The 16,795-nt window shown below is 42.0% G+C and overlaps 2 protein-coding genes across 3 annotated transcripts in view; one reads left to right on the top strand and one right to left on the bottom strand.

The window, feature by feature from the left end:
* Positions 1 to 3,904, top strand: part of LOC140731624 (multidrug and toxin extrusion protein 1-like) — a 63,651-nt gene extending 59,747 nt beyond the window's left edge. Inside the window, exon 5 of the mRNA XM_073053201.1 lies at positions 3,815 to 3,904. Coding sequence (XP_072909302.1) covers positions 3,815 to 3,855 — 41 coding nt within the window. The 3' untranslated portion in view covers positions 3,856 to 3,904. The remainder of the gene's footprint in view (positions 1 to 3,814) is intronic.
* nle1 (notchless homolog 1 (Drosophila)) overlaps positions 1 to 16,795 on the bottom strand; it is a 50,922-nt gene that overhangs the window by 27,194 nt on the left and 6,933 nt on the right. For both annotated transcript variants that reach the window (XM_073053195.1, XM_073053196.1), the window contains exons 2-6: positions 14,015 to 14,167; positions 8,962 to 9,179; positions 5,987 to 6,066; positions 2,547 to 2,623; positions 1,614 to 1,711 (exon numbers count right to left, since the gene is read on the bottom strand). In XM_073053195.1, coding sequence (XP_072909296.1) covers positions 1,614 to 1,711; positions 2,547 to 2,623; positions 5,987 to 6,066; positions 8,962 to 9,179; positions 14,015 to 14,149 — 608 coding nt within the window. In that variant the 5' untranslated portion in view covers positions 14,150 to 14,167. The remainder of the gene's footprint in view (positions 1 to 1,613; positions 1,712 to 2,546; positions 2,624 to 5,986; positions 6,067 to 8,961; positions 9,180 to 14,014; positions 14,168 to 16,795) is intronic.

The following is a 16,795-nucleotide window of genomic DNA, read 5'->3' as shown; positions in this document are numbered from 1 at the left end:
AAGTGGAAGTGGAGAGGATGGCATGAGTCTAAGACCAGAGAGCACAGCCTCAGAATAGAGGGACGTCCATTTAGAACAGAGATAAGGAAGAATTTCTTCAGCAAAGAGTGATGAATCCGTGGAATTCATTGCCACAGAAGGCTGGAGGCCAAATCATTGAGTATATTTAAAGCGGAGGTTGATAGATAGAATCTTGATTAGTCAGGGTGTCAAAGGTTACAGGGAGAAGGCAGGAGCAAAGGGTTGAGAGGGATAATGAATCAGCCATGATTGAATGGCGGAGCAGACTCGATGGGACAAATGGCACAATTCTGCTCCACATCATTGTCTTTAAAATGCTGGAGGAACTTAGCAGGTCAAGCAGCATCTAGAGGGGAATAAACAGTTGACATTTCAGGACAAGACCAAAAAAAGAGGAGGGAAGAAGCCAGAAGGTGGTGGTGGAGGGAGTCGGAGGAGTACAAGATGGCAGGTCACAGGTGAGTGGGGAGGAGACTGAAATAAGAAGCTGAGAGGGGATAGGAGGAAAAGGTAAAGGGCTGAAGAAGAAAGTGGACCATGGGAGAAAGGGTCCCATGAGAGAGGTAAGCGAGAATAAGAACAGGGGCAAGAGGGGAACTAGAAATTGGAATGGAAAGAGAGAAGGGAGAGGGGGAGGAATTCTGGAAGTTAAAGTTGTTGATGTTTATGCCAACAGGATGGCAGGAGAGATTGGGAGAGGCTAGGTCTGCTTTCGCTGGAGTGAAGGAAGCTGAGAGGTGATATACAAAACAATGAGGGGCATAAAAAGGGGACACAGGTGGAGTCTGTTCCCCATGATACAAGAATCTAAAACTACCGGGTAGCAGTTTAAAGAGAGAAGGAGGAGGGTTACAGTGGATTGGTGTGTGTCCAGAGGAGGTTCATGAGAATAATCTCAGGAATTAATGGGTTAATAATTGAGAAGACTTGATGGCTCCTGGCCTGTACTCAACGGAGTTCAGAAGAATGTCAAGAATATCACTGAAACCTACCGAATATTGAAAGGCCTAGAGCAGATGTGGAGAGGATAGTGGGCGAGTCTCGGACCAGAGGACATAGCCTCAGAATTTAAGAACAGAGATGAGGAGGAATTTCTTCAGCTAGAGGGTGGTGAATTGGATGAATTCATTGCCACTTGCCGTGGAGGCCAGGTCATTGGGTATATTTAAAGCAGAGGCAGATAGGTTCGTGATTAGTGAGGATGGCAAAGGTTATGGGGAAATGGCAGGAGAATGAGGTTGAGAGGGATAATAAATCAGCCATGATCAAACAGCAGAGCAAATTGGATGTGCTAAAATGGCCTAATTCAGCTCCTATATCTTATAGTCATATGGAATCAGGAGAAAATTTTTCTCCTGATTGTCATCTGTAATGAGTTGCCATAGGTGGCAGTGGGAGCAAGAACAGTAACAAAATTTAAGGAGGGTCAGGAGGGGTAACTGAATGAGTAAGGCTCAGAGGGACATGGAATTTATGTCAATATTAGTACAGGCATGGTGGTCAGCACCAATGCGATGGGCTGAAGAGCCTGTTGATATGTTGTATGATTCTATGAGCACTGGTGAACTTGACCTTATGAATTATTCACTCACACATGTAGCGGTTCCCAGCAGAGATACGTGATCCACTTAGAGTGTCCCGTCAAAACCTTTCCAATATGTTTTCCTGTGCTGGGATCCCATAGGAATATCTGAAATTACACAGGGAACATTTAACTTTATCTAGAAAAATATATATGGCCTTTAATTAAAAATACAAACTCTGGTAATGATTCAACAGCAACTAGTTACAAAGATCTTCAGCTAGCCCACACAGACAATGCTTGGCTGCCTCAAGCTGTTCAACATTAACAACTGTTTCTCTGAGAATGCTCACGTCTGAGGCAGGGGTTTCCAACCTGGAGTCCGCAGACCGCTCAGTTAATGGTAGGGGTCCATGGCATAAAAAAGATTGGGAACCCCTGGCCTAAGGGAATCAAAATGGCAGTAAGTAAAAATTTGCCCCCATCCGATATCCAGATGTTTTAACAACATCTCCCTTTTCTGTAAACGTACTGCAGGAAGATTAGGGATGGTGTGGTATTCAAGAGTAAGATGACAAGCAGAGGATAAGCAAGATCTGTGGTCATTAGCGTAGCATTATTACAGTGCCTGCAACCCCAATGCAATTCCCACCGCTGTCTGTAAGGAGTTTGTATGTTCTCCCCCATATGGGTTTCCTCTGGATACTCTGGCTTCCTCCATATTCCAAAGACACAGGAGTGAGTAGGTTAGTTAGTCACATGGGTCTAACTGGGCAGCACAAGCTCATTGGGCCGGAACAGCCCAACACCGTGCTGCATCTCTAACAATAAAATAAAAAGATGAACTTCATAACAGGCAGCCGAGATGAGGGGTCTCAACCCAACACGGTAACTGTCCGTCTCCTTTCAGCCTGACCTGCTGAGTTCCTCCGGCTTTTCATGCATTGAACAGCCTGATAAGTATAAATAAGTCTAGGAGAGGAGTTATTAAAAGCTTCAATACCTGACTATTCTTGCATCCAGATGCTAGCCGTTTCCCGTCAGGAGACCAGGCTATGCTCAATACCCAGTGCTTGTGACCTGAGGAAAGAAATTAAATTCACTGTAGACATGTTAACTCAAAATGATTCCTCCAACCCCGAATTATTAATAAAACACATCACTCAAGTGGAACACTATTGCATTCATGGTAATTTATTGAGGCTTTTTGACAAGTTATTGGTTGATAGGATTATATTTCATTACATTTGCAAAAGGAAGTTTCATAACAGGAGTTGGTCAGCTGGCATGCAGAGGAAGCTCAATTCATTACCACACAGAACTGTCTTCAAATTCAGTTAGTCAGACAGCAGCACAGACAAAACTAATGTAGCCCACTATTTTAAATAGCTTGACGCATCCCTTATATGGTAAAAAGATCAGTAGATACCAATTATGACCTTGGATGGCAAAGTTCAAAGTGAACCGATGTTTATTCATGATTATTAGCTGGAGCAGAACAGTTTCAGAGTTGAAGATAAAGGAGTAATTTGCATTTCAAAGCTCACGTCATAGCTTCAGGGTGCCTCAAAGTGATGGTTTTAAAGCACTGAAGTTATTTAAGTGTTGATATTGTTGCCATCTGGGAATGGTGATGAGCAATCCTTGTAATTAAGATAATCCTGTTAATGACACCTCATATTCCCATATTCCTGGGTGATCTCCAATGTGATGGCATGAACATTCATTTCTCTAACATGCGGTAATTTCTCCCCCTCCCCTTTCCCTTTTTCCATTCCCCATTCGGCCTCCCCTCTTACCCTTCTCACCTGCCCATCTCCACCCTCTGGTGTACCTCTCTTTCCCTCCCCTTTCTCTCAAGGTCCACTCACTTCTCCGTTCAGATCCCTTCTTCTTCAGCCCTTTATCTTTTCCAACTATCTCCTCCCAACATCTTCCCTTCCCCACCCACCCACAACTTCTTCCTAAACTGGCTTCACCTATCTCCCGCCAGCTTGTACTCCGTCCTCCCTCCAGACCTTCTTATTCTGACTTCTGCCCCTTCCTTTCCAGTCCTAATGAAAGGCCTCTGCCTGAATTATCAACTGTTTATTCCCTTCCATATATTACCTGACCTCCTGAGTTCCTCCAACATTTTGTCTCTCTTACTCTGGATTTCCAGCATCTGCAGAACCTCTTGTGTTTATTAAGTCATTTAAGTGTTGATCAGGTTGCAATTTGAGAACAATGATCTTTGGAATTACAATAGTCCTTTTTTTTTGGTGTTGGCAGAGGGGATAAAGTACTGGAATCCTTGTACTCTTAACTTTTAAAGAGAAAAAAGATGAAGATCGGCTTTATTTGTCACATGTACATCAAAACATACAGTGAAATGGGTCGTCTGCATCACATCAAGTCTGTGAGGATCCTGCTGGGCAGCCTGCAAATGTTGCCACACTTTTGGCGTCAACGTACCATGCCCAAGACTTACTAACCCTAACACGGGCATACTTTGGAACATGGGAGGAAACCAGAGCACCTGGACAAAACCCAGCAGCAGGAATTAAAACTTCAATCACATCACAGCCAGCACTAACTGCGACGGTAGAGTTGTTAGTCCTGTAAAATGATTGCATTAACTATTACACTACCTTGCAACCCCTTTTACGCCCACCTTGGAAAGCAGATAAGCTGGAGTTTGACATCTCACCCAAGAGCTGACATGGTGCTCCATCTGTAGTGCACTGGCTTGCTCTCTGCACTCAAGTCTCCATGAGGGATATGAAACTGCAAATCTCGACTTAGAGGTTAAATTCAACCAACTGAGCCACAGCTGACACAGATTCTATGTTGCAATAATTAGCTTCTTCGGATGAATAAGTACATTTCTCCCCCCTCCCCTGATAACTATTGCAGTCATTACAGTGAACTCGGTGTTGGGAGATAAACTGCTCAGTATTTCCTCTGCATCAAGTATTCTCAGACTGACTGTGGAGCCACTGTACCGAAGTTAGCTCTCGCCCCACGGGACTTCAAACTCAAATGGAGGAAGAGCACGCCATCTGTTGCTTCTAGCCTGTCATTGTTCAATTTTATCCCATTATCATCAACCAAGCTTGCCAATTGCAATTTCATGCTATCGTAAAGCATTTATCAGCCAATAACATAATTCTGAACTGTAGCCAACGTTATAATACAGGAACTGCAGCAGACAGCGAAGGATGAACATTAATTGATGGCTTGTCCAGCATGAGCCACAAGCTATAATATCAGCTACTGATCCTCATTGTAATGCACCTTGTGTTTTTGTACACAGAGGGTGTGTGTGCACGCACACACAGATTTGTATGTGCCTACATTATGGAGACACTAGTCATACATCTGTACACAAAGTGGTGCAAACTCATCTACAGATGGGTATGTACGTGATATACATAAACATGTGAGTTTGAGTGCACGAGTACACGTACATGCGTGCACTCACACACACACACTTGCTACTGGGGGAGGGGGAGAAATATACTTATTCATTTGAAGAAGCTGATTATTGCAGTATAGAATCTGCTGTGTTAGCTGCGGCTCAGTTGGTTGAATTTGACCTCCAGGTCAAAAGTTGCAGTTTCATATCCCACTTGGAGACTTGCGTGCAGAGAGCAAGCCAAACCTGCCACTGAGGGCCTTAAGCCTACATAAACAAGATTTTGTGTGAATATGCTTCTTTGCGCGCTATTTTGTTCCTTTTGCACCTTGTTCCAGAGGAACACTGTTTCATTCACTGTATCTATTAGAGTTGAATGATAATTAAACTTCATTTGATTTGAGTGCATTTTTTTGAAAAGTCTGGAAAGACAGACAATTTGTTAAAAAGCAAGTGGTTAATAGCAGCTTAAATATACAGCTGTACACAACAAACCAAGTTAAACAGCATGTAGGTGTATTTCTGAAAAGAAATCTTGTGTTCTTTACTAAACAAGACTAATTTGGACTTGGATCCTACTTTCATGCATTTTTAATTAATACATTTATGAATCCAAATCTTTAAGGAGACACTCAACTCCCAGCTTTGGGTCTCAAGCTATTTATTTCATTTCTTACTTCAAGATACAGCATGGCATCAGGTCCTACTGGCCCAACAAGCGAGCACCACCCAATTACACAGACTGAATGTCACCAATTAATCTACTAACCCAAATGTCTCTGAAATGCGGGAGGAGGAAACCCACAGGGAGAAGGTACAAACTCCAGACAGATAGTGGCCAGAATTGAATCCATTATGTTAGCCACTACACAACTGTGCTGACCTGAAGTTGCACAGCACCATTGAGTCACAAATAGGAGAGATGAGAATTACATTGGCGCTGGCGATTCACGTGATGCTTTGCAGACAACACACAAAACTTATATATATTACTTTGAAAGTTTTGTGTAGGGAATATAAAATTAGCATAATCAAGATGAACTTGCCTTTGGCCGTAAATTGTGGAGTTTCTGTCGACAGATCCCAGAACCGCACAGTGGTATCTCCTGATCCACTAGCTAGGTACCTTTAAAATCAGAGATATTTGGTCAAAAATATGCACAACAACTATTCACAATAAAGCAGTACAAGAAAAAGAAGAATGACCAACATCTTATACAATAAGCAACACACACAAAAATGCTGGAGAAACTCAGCAGCCCAGGCAGCATCCATAGAAAAGTGTATAGTCAACGTGTCGGGCCAAGACTCTTCATCAAGACTGGGTTAAAATAAGATGAGGTGTCAGAGTAAGAAAGTGGGGGGGGGGGGGGAAACCACAAGGTGAAAGGTGAAACCAGGAGGGGGAGTAGTGCAGTAAAGAGCTGGGAAGTTGATGGGTGAAAGAGATAAAGACCTGGAGAAGGGGGAATATTCCCTGAACATTTGGCACATCTGTTCCCAATTAATTAATGCTTCCAAGTTCTTGCCTCATATCTCCCCTCACTCCAAATAAAACACTTTCCTAACTTGTCTGTTCCTATCCTTCTCCAATGCTATGGTAAGAAGATGGAATTGTGATCACTCCTGTATCTTCAAAATGCTCTCCCATTGAGAGACCTGACACCTGACCAGGTTCATTTCCCAATACCAGATCAAGTACAGCCTCTCCTCTTGTAGGCTTATCTACATATTCTGTCAGGAAACCTTCCTGAACACACCTAACAAATTCCACTCCATATTATCCTCTTGCTCTAGGGAGATGCCAATCAATATTTGGGAAATTAAAATCTCCCACCATGCCAACCCAGCTATTACTACGCCTTTCCAGAATCTGTCTCCCTATCTGCTCCTTGATGTCCCTGTTACTATTGGGTGTAAATTGATGATAAATTTATTTTGAACATTAGCATAGGTAGGCAATGGCCAGTATGAACGAGGTGGGCTGCACGTTTCAATGACACTCAGGGACGTGGGCTATATCTTTTGTGTCACTGAATGTCTACTGATATCTTATGTGTTCAATGTGCCTTGCACTATGTATGACAGTTGGTACTGCATTTTGCACTTAGGACCTGGAGGAACACTGTATTGTTTGGCTGTATTCATGCATGCTTGAATGATAATTAAATTTTAACTTGTACATCACCTCTTACCACATAGATGGAGGCCAGTTGATTGTGTTAATGTTGGCAGGAAACCAGCCCCAGGACTTTCTTCAGAAAATCTGGGATATAAAATAGGAGGATAGCTGAACCACCTCCAGTGCCGTCACTGAGGCTGGTACAATCAGCACAGAGAGTCCGCTTATCTGCAGCATAGAACAGTTACAGTACATCCAGCTTTCAGTTTGGGTGAGGAACTAAGGAAGCCAAAAGAAATAAGGAACCCTCAGAACAAATGTGAAACATTACAGCCTGGGGCTCAGAACAAGGCAAAATGACAAGTATAGAATAATTAGCTGCAGAAAGGGTGGACATCATGAAGGGATCATTGACTGAGTCAGTGGGGCAGAAGTCAAAAACAGGAAGGGAACAACACTCTATTGGGACTATTCTATAGAACCCCACCCCCCACAAATAACAACAGAAACAATGAGTTGCAGATCAGGAAGCAGATTTTGATGCAAAAGTAACAGGGTTGTGGTCATGGGGATTTCAACTTCACTAATTTTACTGGCACCTCCTCAGTGCAAAAGGTTTAGATGAAGCAGAATTTGTTAGGTGTGAACAGGCCGATTACAGGAGAGAACATACAAGGCAATGAACCTGGTAAAGTATCAGGTCTCTCAGTGGATAAGAACTTCAGAAACAGCGACCAACACTCACTGATGGAGAAGTCCAGGAAGGATAAGATTGTCAGTCTTTATGTATAGTTTTCATAAATTCTATTGCATTTCTGTATTCCCTGTAAATTTATTTTTCCTGCAAAAAAATGCAAGGTAGCATCAAGTGACATAATAGTACTTCGATAATAAATTTATTTTGACTTTTAGGGTCTGTACTGCTCTATGTTCTAAAGAGATCGCTATAGTAAAAAAGTGAAGGTGATACACAAGTCCAGCTGTAAAGTTACCGCATGATGGAGGAGACTCCAGCAATTGTACAACGTTTTCAAGTTTCTTGCTCTTCAGTCATCTCCCACCTATCTGGTGTGTGTCGGGGATGCAAAGTCAAGAGGCATTTCAGATTCAAAGAGGTGATTATCGGTGCCCTGGTCAACAACAACTATTAGGTCTATTGAATCCAGGCTGCCCCCTAAAAATCCAAATATCTGTTCAGTCCCATTCCTTTGCTGTTTTCCTGACTCCCTATGAATTAGTTTCCTTCAAGTACTTTCCAAATCCCCAATTGACTTCAAACAGCCCTCCACATAATGTTTAGATCATCAGTACTCTGTAAGGCTAAGTCTCTACCTTAAATATTTCTCTCTTACGCTTACATTTGTCTCTTCTAATCAAGCACAGACTCTGATAATGTAGAAAGAGTGATGCATTAAAAAGATCTTAACAGTTCTTAGAACTAAGTTCTGTGTTTGACCAGTCTCCCTCTCCCTCACTGCTGCTGGAGGAAGGCCCAGGAGTCTTGGGTCTTGGGCAAGGTTTGATTGGCATGGTTTGTGGATTGGACCTGTTTTTAAAAGAACTGCAGTTCATGTTATATGTGTTTCTGGCTACTATTTTAAAAATCCCTATTTTGCGCGATTTTTATTAGGGTGGACTGGCTCTGCAGTCAACAACTTACACAGTGCTAAATTGAACTAAACTGAACCCACCAAGACTGTTTCCAAGAACTCTGTTTAATATTTTGTGTTATTTGCTCATTTCATTGCGTTTGCATGACCTGTTTTTTTTCACGTTTTGGGTGTCTGATGTTTCTTTGTTTCGTGGCTGTCTGCAGGAGGACGAATCTCTGGGTTGTATATTGCATACATAGTTTGAAAGATTCAAAAATCAAAGTACATTTATTATCAAAGGACTTACTTTCCAGAGGGACTAAAGGCCACAGAAATGACAGCCTCCGTGTGTCCTTCCAAGGAGCTTGTACATCGTGTCACTGCCCGAACCCGAAACACTGCTTGTGGTTGGTAAATTATGTCAATAATCTTTTCAGTCTCCACTTGCTGCTCTTGCAGCGTCTTCTCGAGTGAAGTGACGATTTCAGTTTCATTCACGTAGAAAGCCAAAGGCAATGGATCCTCCTGAAGGTAAAAGAGCAAAAGGAAATTTTCCTACTTAGGCTGTTCATTTCTGTACCCATTCCCAATGGAATATTCTATTTTTACAAACACAACAACGACAAAGGGTAAAGGCTCTAATAATCCAGCCCGACTGACAAAATTTGTGAAGTTTAGTACACTCTGTGCAAAGGTATGCATTTAGGCTATGGTCTTGGGTACAGGTCAATGAGACTAGGCAGATTAATAGTTTGGCATGTACTAGATGGGCTGAGGGGCCTGTTTCTTTGCTGTAGTGTTTTGTGATTTCCTTCAATCTGAGGAGGATAAAAATTTAGAATACTTCTCAGGTGATCAGAACTAGATCTGACCTTGATTACACTTTCTCAGAACCGACCCTGCACCCAAATTGGAAACTGGTCCAACATTTGATTGAAGGAATTCAGTGTACCTGTGTCTAATGTACCAAGCTTGCAACTTGGGTCACGTGGCCACTATTTGCTGTGGAGAAGTAGTAGCTCCCAATGTCTTAACTAATCGCTTGGTAAAATTGTGATCTTGTGCTCACTAAGCAGTTTCATTCCAATAGTCCACTCGAAGCAAACATGAACTTATAAAATTTACTCAGGTTTCAGTTCCACAAGTCTCAGTAAGATGTTTTATACTGGGAATTAGTCTTTTGACCTTCCTTTTCATCTTTCCCATCACATCACCATCTTGCAAGATTCAAACTGACCTTAGCAGTTTGATAATAAAGCTCTAAATCATTGCACAAACAGAAACCCTTGCACTTACCGAACACTTTTCATGATCTCAGGAGAGCTGAGTATTTTTGCTATTTCACAATTCTTTATAACATGGGGAGGAGGCCATTCTGCACATTGAGTTCATGCTGCCTGTCGTATATCCATTCAACCCCTCTCACCCATTCATTTCCTATATCTTATTATCCCAAAATACACACCACCTCGATAAAGGATAGCTTCTATCTCATTGTTATAAGACTCTTGAACAGACCTTTTATTTTTTTATATTTATTTAGACATACAGCACAGTAACAGGCCCTTCTGACGCAACAAGCCCACACCCCCCAAATACACCCATGTGACCTATTAACCCTTTCTTTGCACTGTGGGAGGAATCCGGAGCACCCGGAGGAAAACAATGCAGTCACGGGGAGAACAAATGTCTTACTGACGGCGGCAGAAATTGAACCCACATCACTTGGCGCTGTAAAGCAATATGCTAACTGCTACGCTACCACACCACCGCCGTGTGAAGAAGAACTCTTGATCTTTCAATCTACCTCATCATAGGCTTTGCGCCTTATTTGGATTCATGACTGCACTTGCACTCTAACTGCAACACTATATTACAGGACGGGCACAGTAGCATAGCAGTTAGCATAATGTCATTACAGTGCCAATGACCTGAGTTCAAGGAGTCATGTAAGGAGTTTGTACATTCTCCTCCTCCCACATTCCAAAAATGTACTTTTAAAAAAAACCCAAAATGAACTTTATTCATAATTAACAATTACAATAATAAACCATTCAAAGCCTTTTCAATTTTTGCATGCATAGCCTATGCTTTCCATACTACATTCATACAGATTACTAGCGTTGCTGCCACTCACATGGCTCTCTGGGGAGGTATACTACCAACCACATTAACTGAGGGGCTTCCTCCTCCCACTGGCCCTCCCCTTCCAGTAGAAGAACCCCACACCATGATCCTTCCCCACCAAACCCTCCGAAGTCGTACGGATTAGTATGTTAATCGATCACATGGATGTAATTGAACAGCATGGTTGCATTGGGCTGGAAGGGCTTGTGACCATGCTGTAACTGCTTTTACCTTTGGTCTATTTCAATGTACTTATGTTTCGAATGATCTCTATGAATGGCATGTCGAAGGAAGATTTTCACTATCTCAGTCCACCTGACAATAACAAACCAACTACACCACAACCTCCCCACTGATTCTTCTACCGTCCATCTTAGCTGGAAATAATTACATTTTGCCAATTGATCAACCAAATCTGTGAGTAACAGGAAACCAAAGTACCTGAGGGAAAGCCATATGGTCACAGGGAGAACTGCAGACAACATCTAAGGTCAGAATCAAAGACAGGGTGCTGTGAAACCTCAACACCACCTTTACTGCTACAGTTCCACTCACTGTGCTGTTGAAATGTGGATTAAGTGTGGAAAAGACTGATTCCCAGAAATCTCTCTCCATTATCCTAAGCAGAGCGGTCAACTATAGAGCAAATACCCTGTCAATGTTCCTGCTATAAGGTACTACCAGTTTTTCAGTGCACTTTGCCTCACTTCAGCAAGGTGCCTCACCAAGAAAGGACTCGTCGCTTTGTGAACCCAACTCCCATTGTGACTGTGTCAGCTGTGGCTCATTGTATCATCCTCTCATCCAGACTGGTACGTTTCGGATACGAGAAATTCAGCACAAAGACCCAGGTTGACAACTGAATGCAGTACTGAGGGAGTATTGTATTTCTGATGGCGCAGTCTCTCAGGATTATTAGTCCTGATGAAAGGTCCCAGCCTGAAACATCAATTGTTTATTCCTCTCCATATATACCTGCCTGACCTGCTGAGTTCCTCCAGCATTTTATGGGAGTTACTCTAGATTTGCAGCATCCGTAGAATCTCTCATGGTTAAAAAAGACTAGCTTTATTTGTCACATGTATATCAATACACACACTGAAATGCATCGTTTGTGTCAAATTAAATCAGCGCGGATTGTGCTGGGCAGCCCACAAGTGTCTCCAAGTTTGGGGCACCAACATAGCATGCCCACACCTTACTAATCCTAACCCATATGTCTCTGGAATGTGGGAGGAAACTGGAGCACCCAAAGGAATCCCACATAATCATGAGGAAAACATACTAACTCATTATAGGCAGTAGCAGGAATTGAACCACAATCGCCGATCTTTGATTGGAGCTGTAAAGTGATGCATTAACTGTTATGCTACCATGCCGCCCACATTTAGAATGGAGATCTAACAATGAAGGTAAACCATCCCAGTATTTTAAACATGAACGGGAAAGCCATCCAACATTCTTTCTAATGTTAAATTCTTACTTGGCATCATTTTAAAAAGGTTTAACTGGTTATAATTGCCTGTATGGTAGCAGAGCTATTGTCTCTGAGCTCCAGTGTTCCGTCTGAGCAATACACAGAAAGTGCTGGAGGAGCTCAGCGGGTCAGACAGCATTTATGTCCATATGAAGGGTGTTGGCCCGAAACGTCGACTGTTATTCCCACCCATAGATGCTGCCTGACCTGCTGAGCTCCTCCAGCACATTGTGTGAATTACTCCAGATTTCATCTGTGTTTATGTTCTTCCTATTATCGCTTTCCTCTCACCTCTTGTGTTTATTTTTTTCCTGTGATCGCTTTCCTCCCACATCCTATGGACAGCAGGTTAATCTGAATGAGTGGTAGAATGGGAGGAGTAGATGGGAACGATACAGTGAAAATTAGTAGCAAATGGCATTACGGGGGGGGGGGGGAATCTTAGACTCGATGGACTAAAGTTACTACCTTCTATGTCATGAGAAAAGTTGATATTATAATACTGGCGTATAGGGAAGACACAGCGATCTATAAACAATATAAATGGGGTCGTGTAGTGGTTAACACAATGCTTTACAGCAGCAGTGACCCTGGTTCATTTCCTGTCGCTGTCTGTAAGGAGTTTGTATGTTCTCTTCCATGATCACCTGGGTTTCCTCCAGGTGCTCCGGTTTCCTCCCACAGTCCAAAGACGTACCAGTTGGTAGGTTAATTGGTCATCGTAAATTGCCCCTTGATTAGGCTAGGGTTAAATTAGGGGATTACTGGGCGGCACAGCCCATTCTGCGCCACATCTCAATAAACAAATAAAATCCTCAATGTACAGTAGTAGCTAGCTTCGTTGCAATAATGAACACACCAAAAGCACTTCATGGCTCATTAGATCTGTGGGATGTCCTCAGATCAGGGGAAGTGCTATATTAATGCACGTTGATTTCATAACAAGTTTGCTTGTCTTCATTTTCCTATGGGGACTAAAGAAATGAAATCATCTACCCGTTAATAATTTTAAAGTAATAAAAACTGCACCAGTGTGTTTCACAAAATAAATCTGGACACCAGACCTTGAAGACTTTGGGTGAATAGACAACTAAAGGGCAAGTTTTAAAGAATCATCTGATAAAATATAGAGACAGTGATGTTCAGGGATGAATTCCAAACCTTGGGACAGAGACCTGGGGAAACCTCAGGCAGTACTCAGAAAGAAAGATTAGCTTTATTTGTCACATGCACGTGAAAACGTACAGTGAAATCCACTGCTTGTGTCAATGACTAACACAGTTGAAGGAGGTTCTGGGGGCAGCTCACAAGTTGCCATGCTTCCAGCGCCAACATAGGATGCCCACAATTTACTAACCCTCTATCTTTCGAATGTGGGAAGAAACGGGAGCACCCGGAGGAAAATTGCGGTACGATCTCTTTACAGACCGCGGCAGGAATTCAAACCCAATTGCTGGTGTTGTAAAGCATTACATATGCAGTGAACTTAATTAACCCTCAACAACTATCACTACAAAAATCTGATTATTACCACATTAATGCTTGTGGGAACTTGCTGTCTTCAACCTGGCTGCCATTATAATAATGACAAACATTCATGGAAGATTTTATTAGCAGCAAATTACTTCAGGACTTTATAGAAAGGGATGTGAAAGGCACTCAGGAAATGCAAGTCTTGGTTTGCTCTTAAGACAACGAAGGCCAGTTGCCATTCGAAGGATGCCAGAGGCTGCATGAGACATATAAAGGCTTTTACCTTGGGCAGCAGAACATTGCACACGAGTTGCAGTTTGTCAGGTGTTATGTCAATGGGCACATCGAAAGGTGACCCCAGAACCTCCCCACTCTCATCCTTGAACTGCACCAGCAGTCGCTGAATTTCTTCCTTCATTGTCAAACAGTAAAAAATCTGGGGGGAGAAATAACGGTAAAAGATTATTAAACTTATAGGTCTGGACAGCAGTCCTCAACATCAATGCTATTCACCTGCACAGAATAATGAGTTAACAAATATGGACACTGACAAAAATTTTAAAAACCCCGACTTACATACAGGTATCCCCCACTTTACAAATGTACACTTTACGCCACGTCACTTTTTACAAAAGACCTACATTAGTAACCTGTTTTCGCATTACCAAGAGGATTTTCGCTTTTATGAAAGTTTCCCCCTAATAAATTAATGGTTCTTCGCTTTATGCCATTTCAGCTTAAGAAAGGTTTCATAGGAACGCTCTACCTCTGTAAAGGGGGGGGGGGGGGAACACCTGTATTAAGCACAATAATAACCTGTTTAACTAGTTTCCACATCTCTATTTATTTAGATATTATGCAGAACAAACCTTTCCAGCCCAATGAGCCACTACACCAGTGAACCAACTATTTAACCCCAGCCTAATCACAGGACAATTTACAAGGACCAATTAACCTACCGTAGATTCCGGATTTTAAACCGCTACTTTTTTCCCACATTTTGAACAGCTTTGAACTTTGCGGCCTATAATCCGGAGCGGCTAATGCATGGTTTTTTTTCATGCCGCCTCGTAAACATTTTGCCTCGTAACAGTAGACCAATAAAATTGATGAGTAGTTCACAGAGGTCCAATGAAATTGTACGATAAATCAAGCGCACTTTCACAATTAAATTATTGTAAATCAGTCATTTGTACTCACCCTCATCAACATGGAAAACACTCGAAGCATTGTGCTGCCTTATGGCAGTTACTTAGTTTATAATATTTTCGCTTAGTAATTCATTTTCTAGTTAAAGTTAGAAGAGTTTTAACTATATTTGTTTTCTGTACTACATCGCGGGATGCTATGACGTCACACCCGGTTTCGCGGTGTCTTGTGGGAAAATGCCGGTTTGCGATGAAACGGGACGGAGGGAGGGAGCGCATTACGCAAGCGGCTTTGGATCTGAGCGAACGCTGCTTTTAAATGCCGGTTTGCGATGAAACGGGACGGAGGGAGGGAGCGCATTACGCGAGCGGCTTTGGATCTGAGCGAACGCTGCTTTTAAATGCCGGTTTGCGATGAAACGGGACGGAGGGAGGGAGCGCATTACGCGAGCGGCTTTGGATCTGAGCGAACGCTGCTTTTAAGTTAAAGGTGATCAATAACTTTTCCTGGTAGGCTGCAATATATATATTTTTTACCAGTCGTTAGGAGATATTGGAATGTTGTTCAGTAAAGAAGTATACGCAACGTATATTTAAAAGTAGCCGCGTACGGGCACGGTTCGAAAAAAAGCATTTGCAATATGTATTTGTTTCTGTTACCATATGGATTTAATTAAAAGTTAAAAAAATCCTCACGTGTAATATCTTTCTGTGTAAATATCTCATATTACAACGTGGGACACCTGCGGCCGAAAATCCGGTGCGGCCTTTACAATTAAAAAATTGATTTTATTTCTAAAATTAGAGCCAGCGGCTTTTAATCAGGTGCGCTCTGTAGTCCGGAATCTACGGTACTAACCGGTATGTCTTTGAACTATGGGAGAAAATTGGAGCACCTGGAGGAAACCCAAGCACTTATTAGAAGGACATACTGAATCTGCAGACAGGTCAAAATTGAGCTATAATAGTGTCACGCTGACTGCTGCACTGCCGTGGCACCCCATACCATATTAACAAAATGTCGATAGGAATTTTATAACTATACAGGATTTTGTAATAATTCATATTGAACATTTGTTTACACACTAATGTTGCTACTTAACAAAAAATCTCAATGTATAGTAGTAGTCTTTGGCTATAATAAGTCCCAAGCAAACTGAGACCTTGGTGTCATTCCACTGCAAATATGAAATTAATACCCAAAAATTGGGGGATGGGATTAAATTGCAAGGCTACAAAGAAAGAGCAAGAAGTGGGACTAACTAGGCAATTCTTTCAAAGACCCAAAGACATGTTCTCCTATTTATATTCTAATGTATTATTTTCCATTAAACAGGAATCTGATGGATTGGAAAATGTGATACGTCTGATAATAATATTTAGTTATCAGTGTTCTACTGCACCACATTCCTGTGTCATCTTATATATTCAGAATTTAATATTCTATGGATCCATACATGGATGAGAGGTGTATGGAGGGATATGGTCCAGGTAGTCAGAAAAATGGTTTGGCACAGACAAGAAGGGCCAAAAGGCCTGTTTCTGTGCTGTAATGTTCTATGGATCCATGGGGTTGCTTATAGTTTAACTTGCTATTCAGTACAGTATTAAACCAGATGTAATAGGATAGGATGACATGGTAGCATGGCAGTTGATGTAATATTATTGCAGTGCCTCTACGTTGGATTCAATTCCTGCTGCTATCAGTAAGGAATTTAAACTTTCTCCTGTGACTGTACCGGGTGGTCAGATTTCCATTCACATCCCTAAAACGTACTGATTAGTAGGTTAATTGGTCAAAAGTGTAAATTGGAAGTGCAGGTTTGTTGGGCCGGGAGGGCCTGTTACAGTGCTGTTTCTCTAAATGAAAAAATTGCTGTAAATTGCCTAAGCACCACAGGATCTGTAAACTAAAC

The sequence above is a fragment of the Hemitrygon akajei genome, chromosome 8 (assembly GCF_048418815.1).
Source record: "Hemitrygon akajei chromosome 8, sHemAka1.3, whole genome shotgun sequence".
NCBI classification, from domain to species: Eukaryota; Metazoa; Chordata; class Chondrichthyes; order Myliobatiformes; family Dasyatidae; genus Hemitrygon; species Hemitrygon akajei.
Note: the sequence above shows the minus strand (reverse complement) of the source record. Positions and strands in the feature narration are given on the sequence as shown.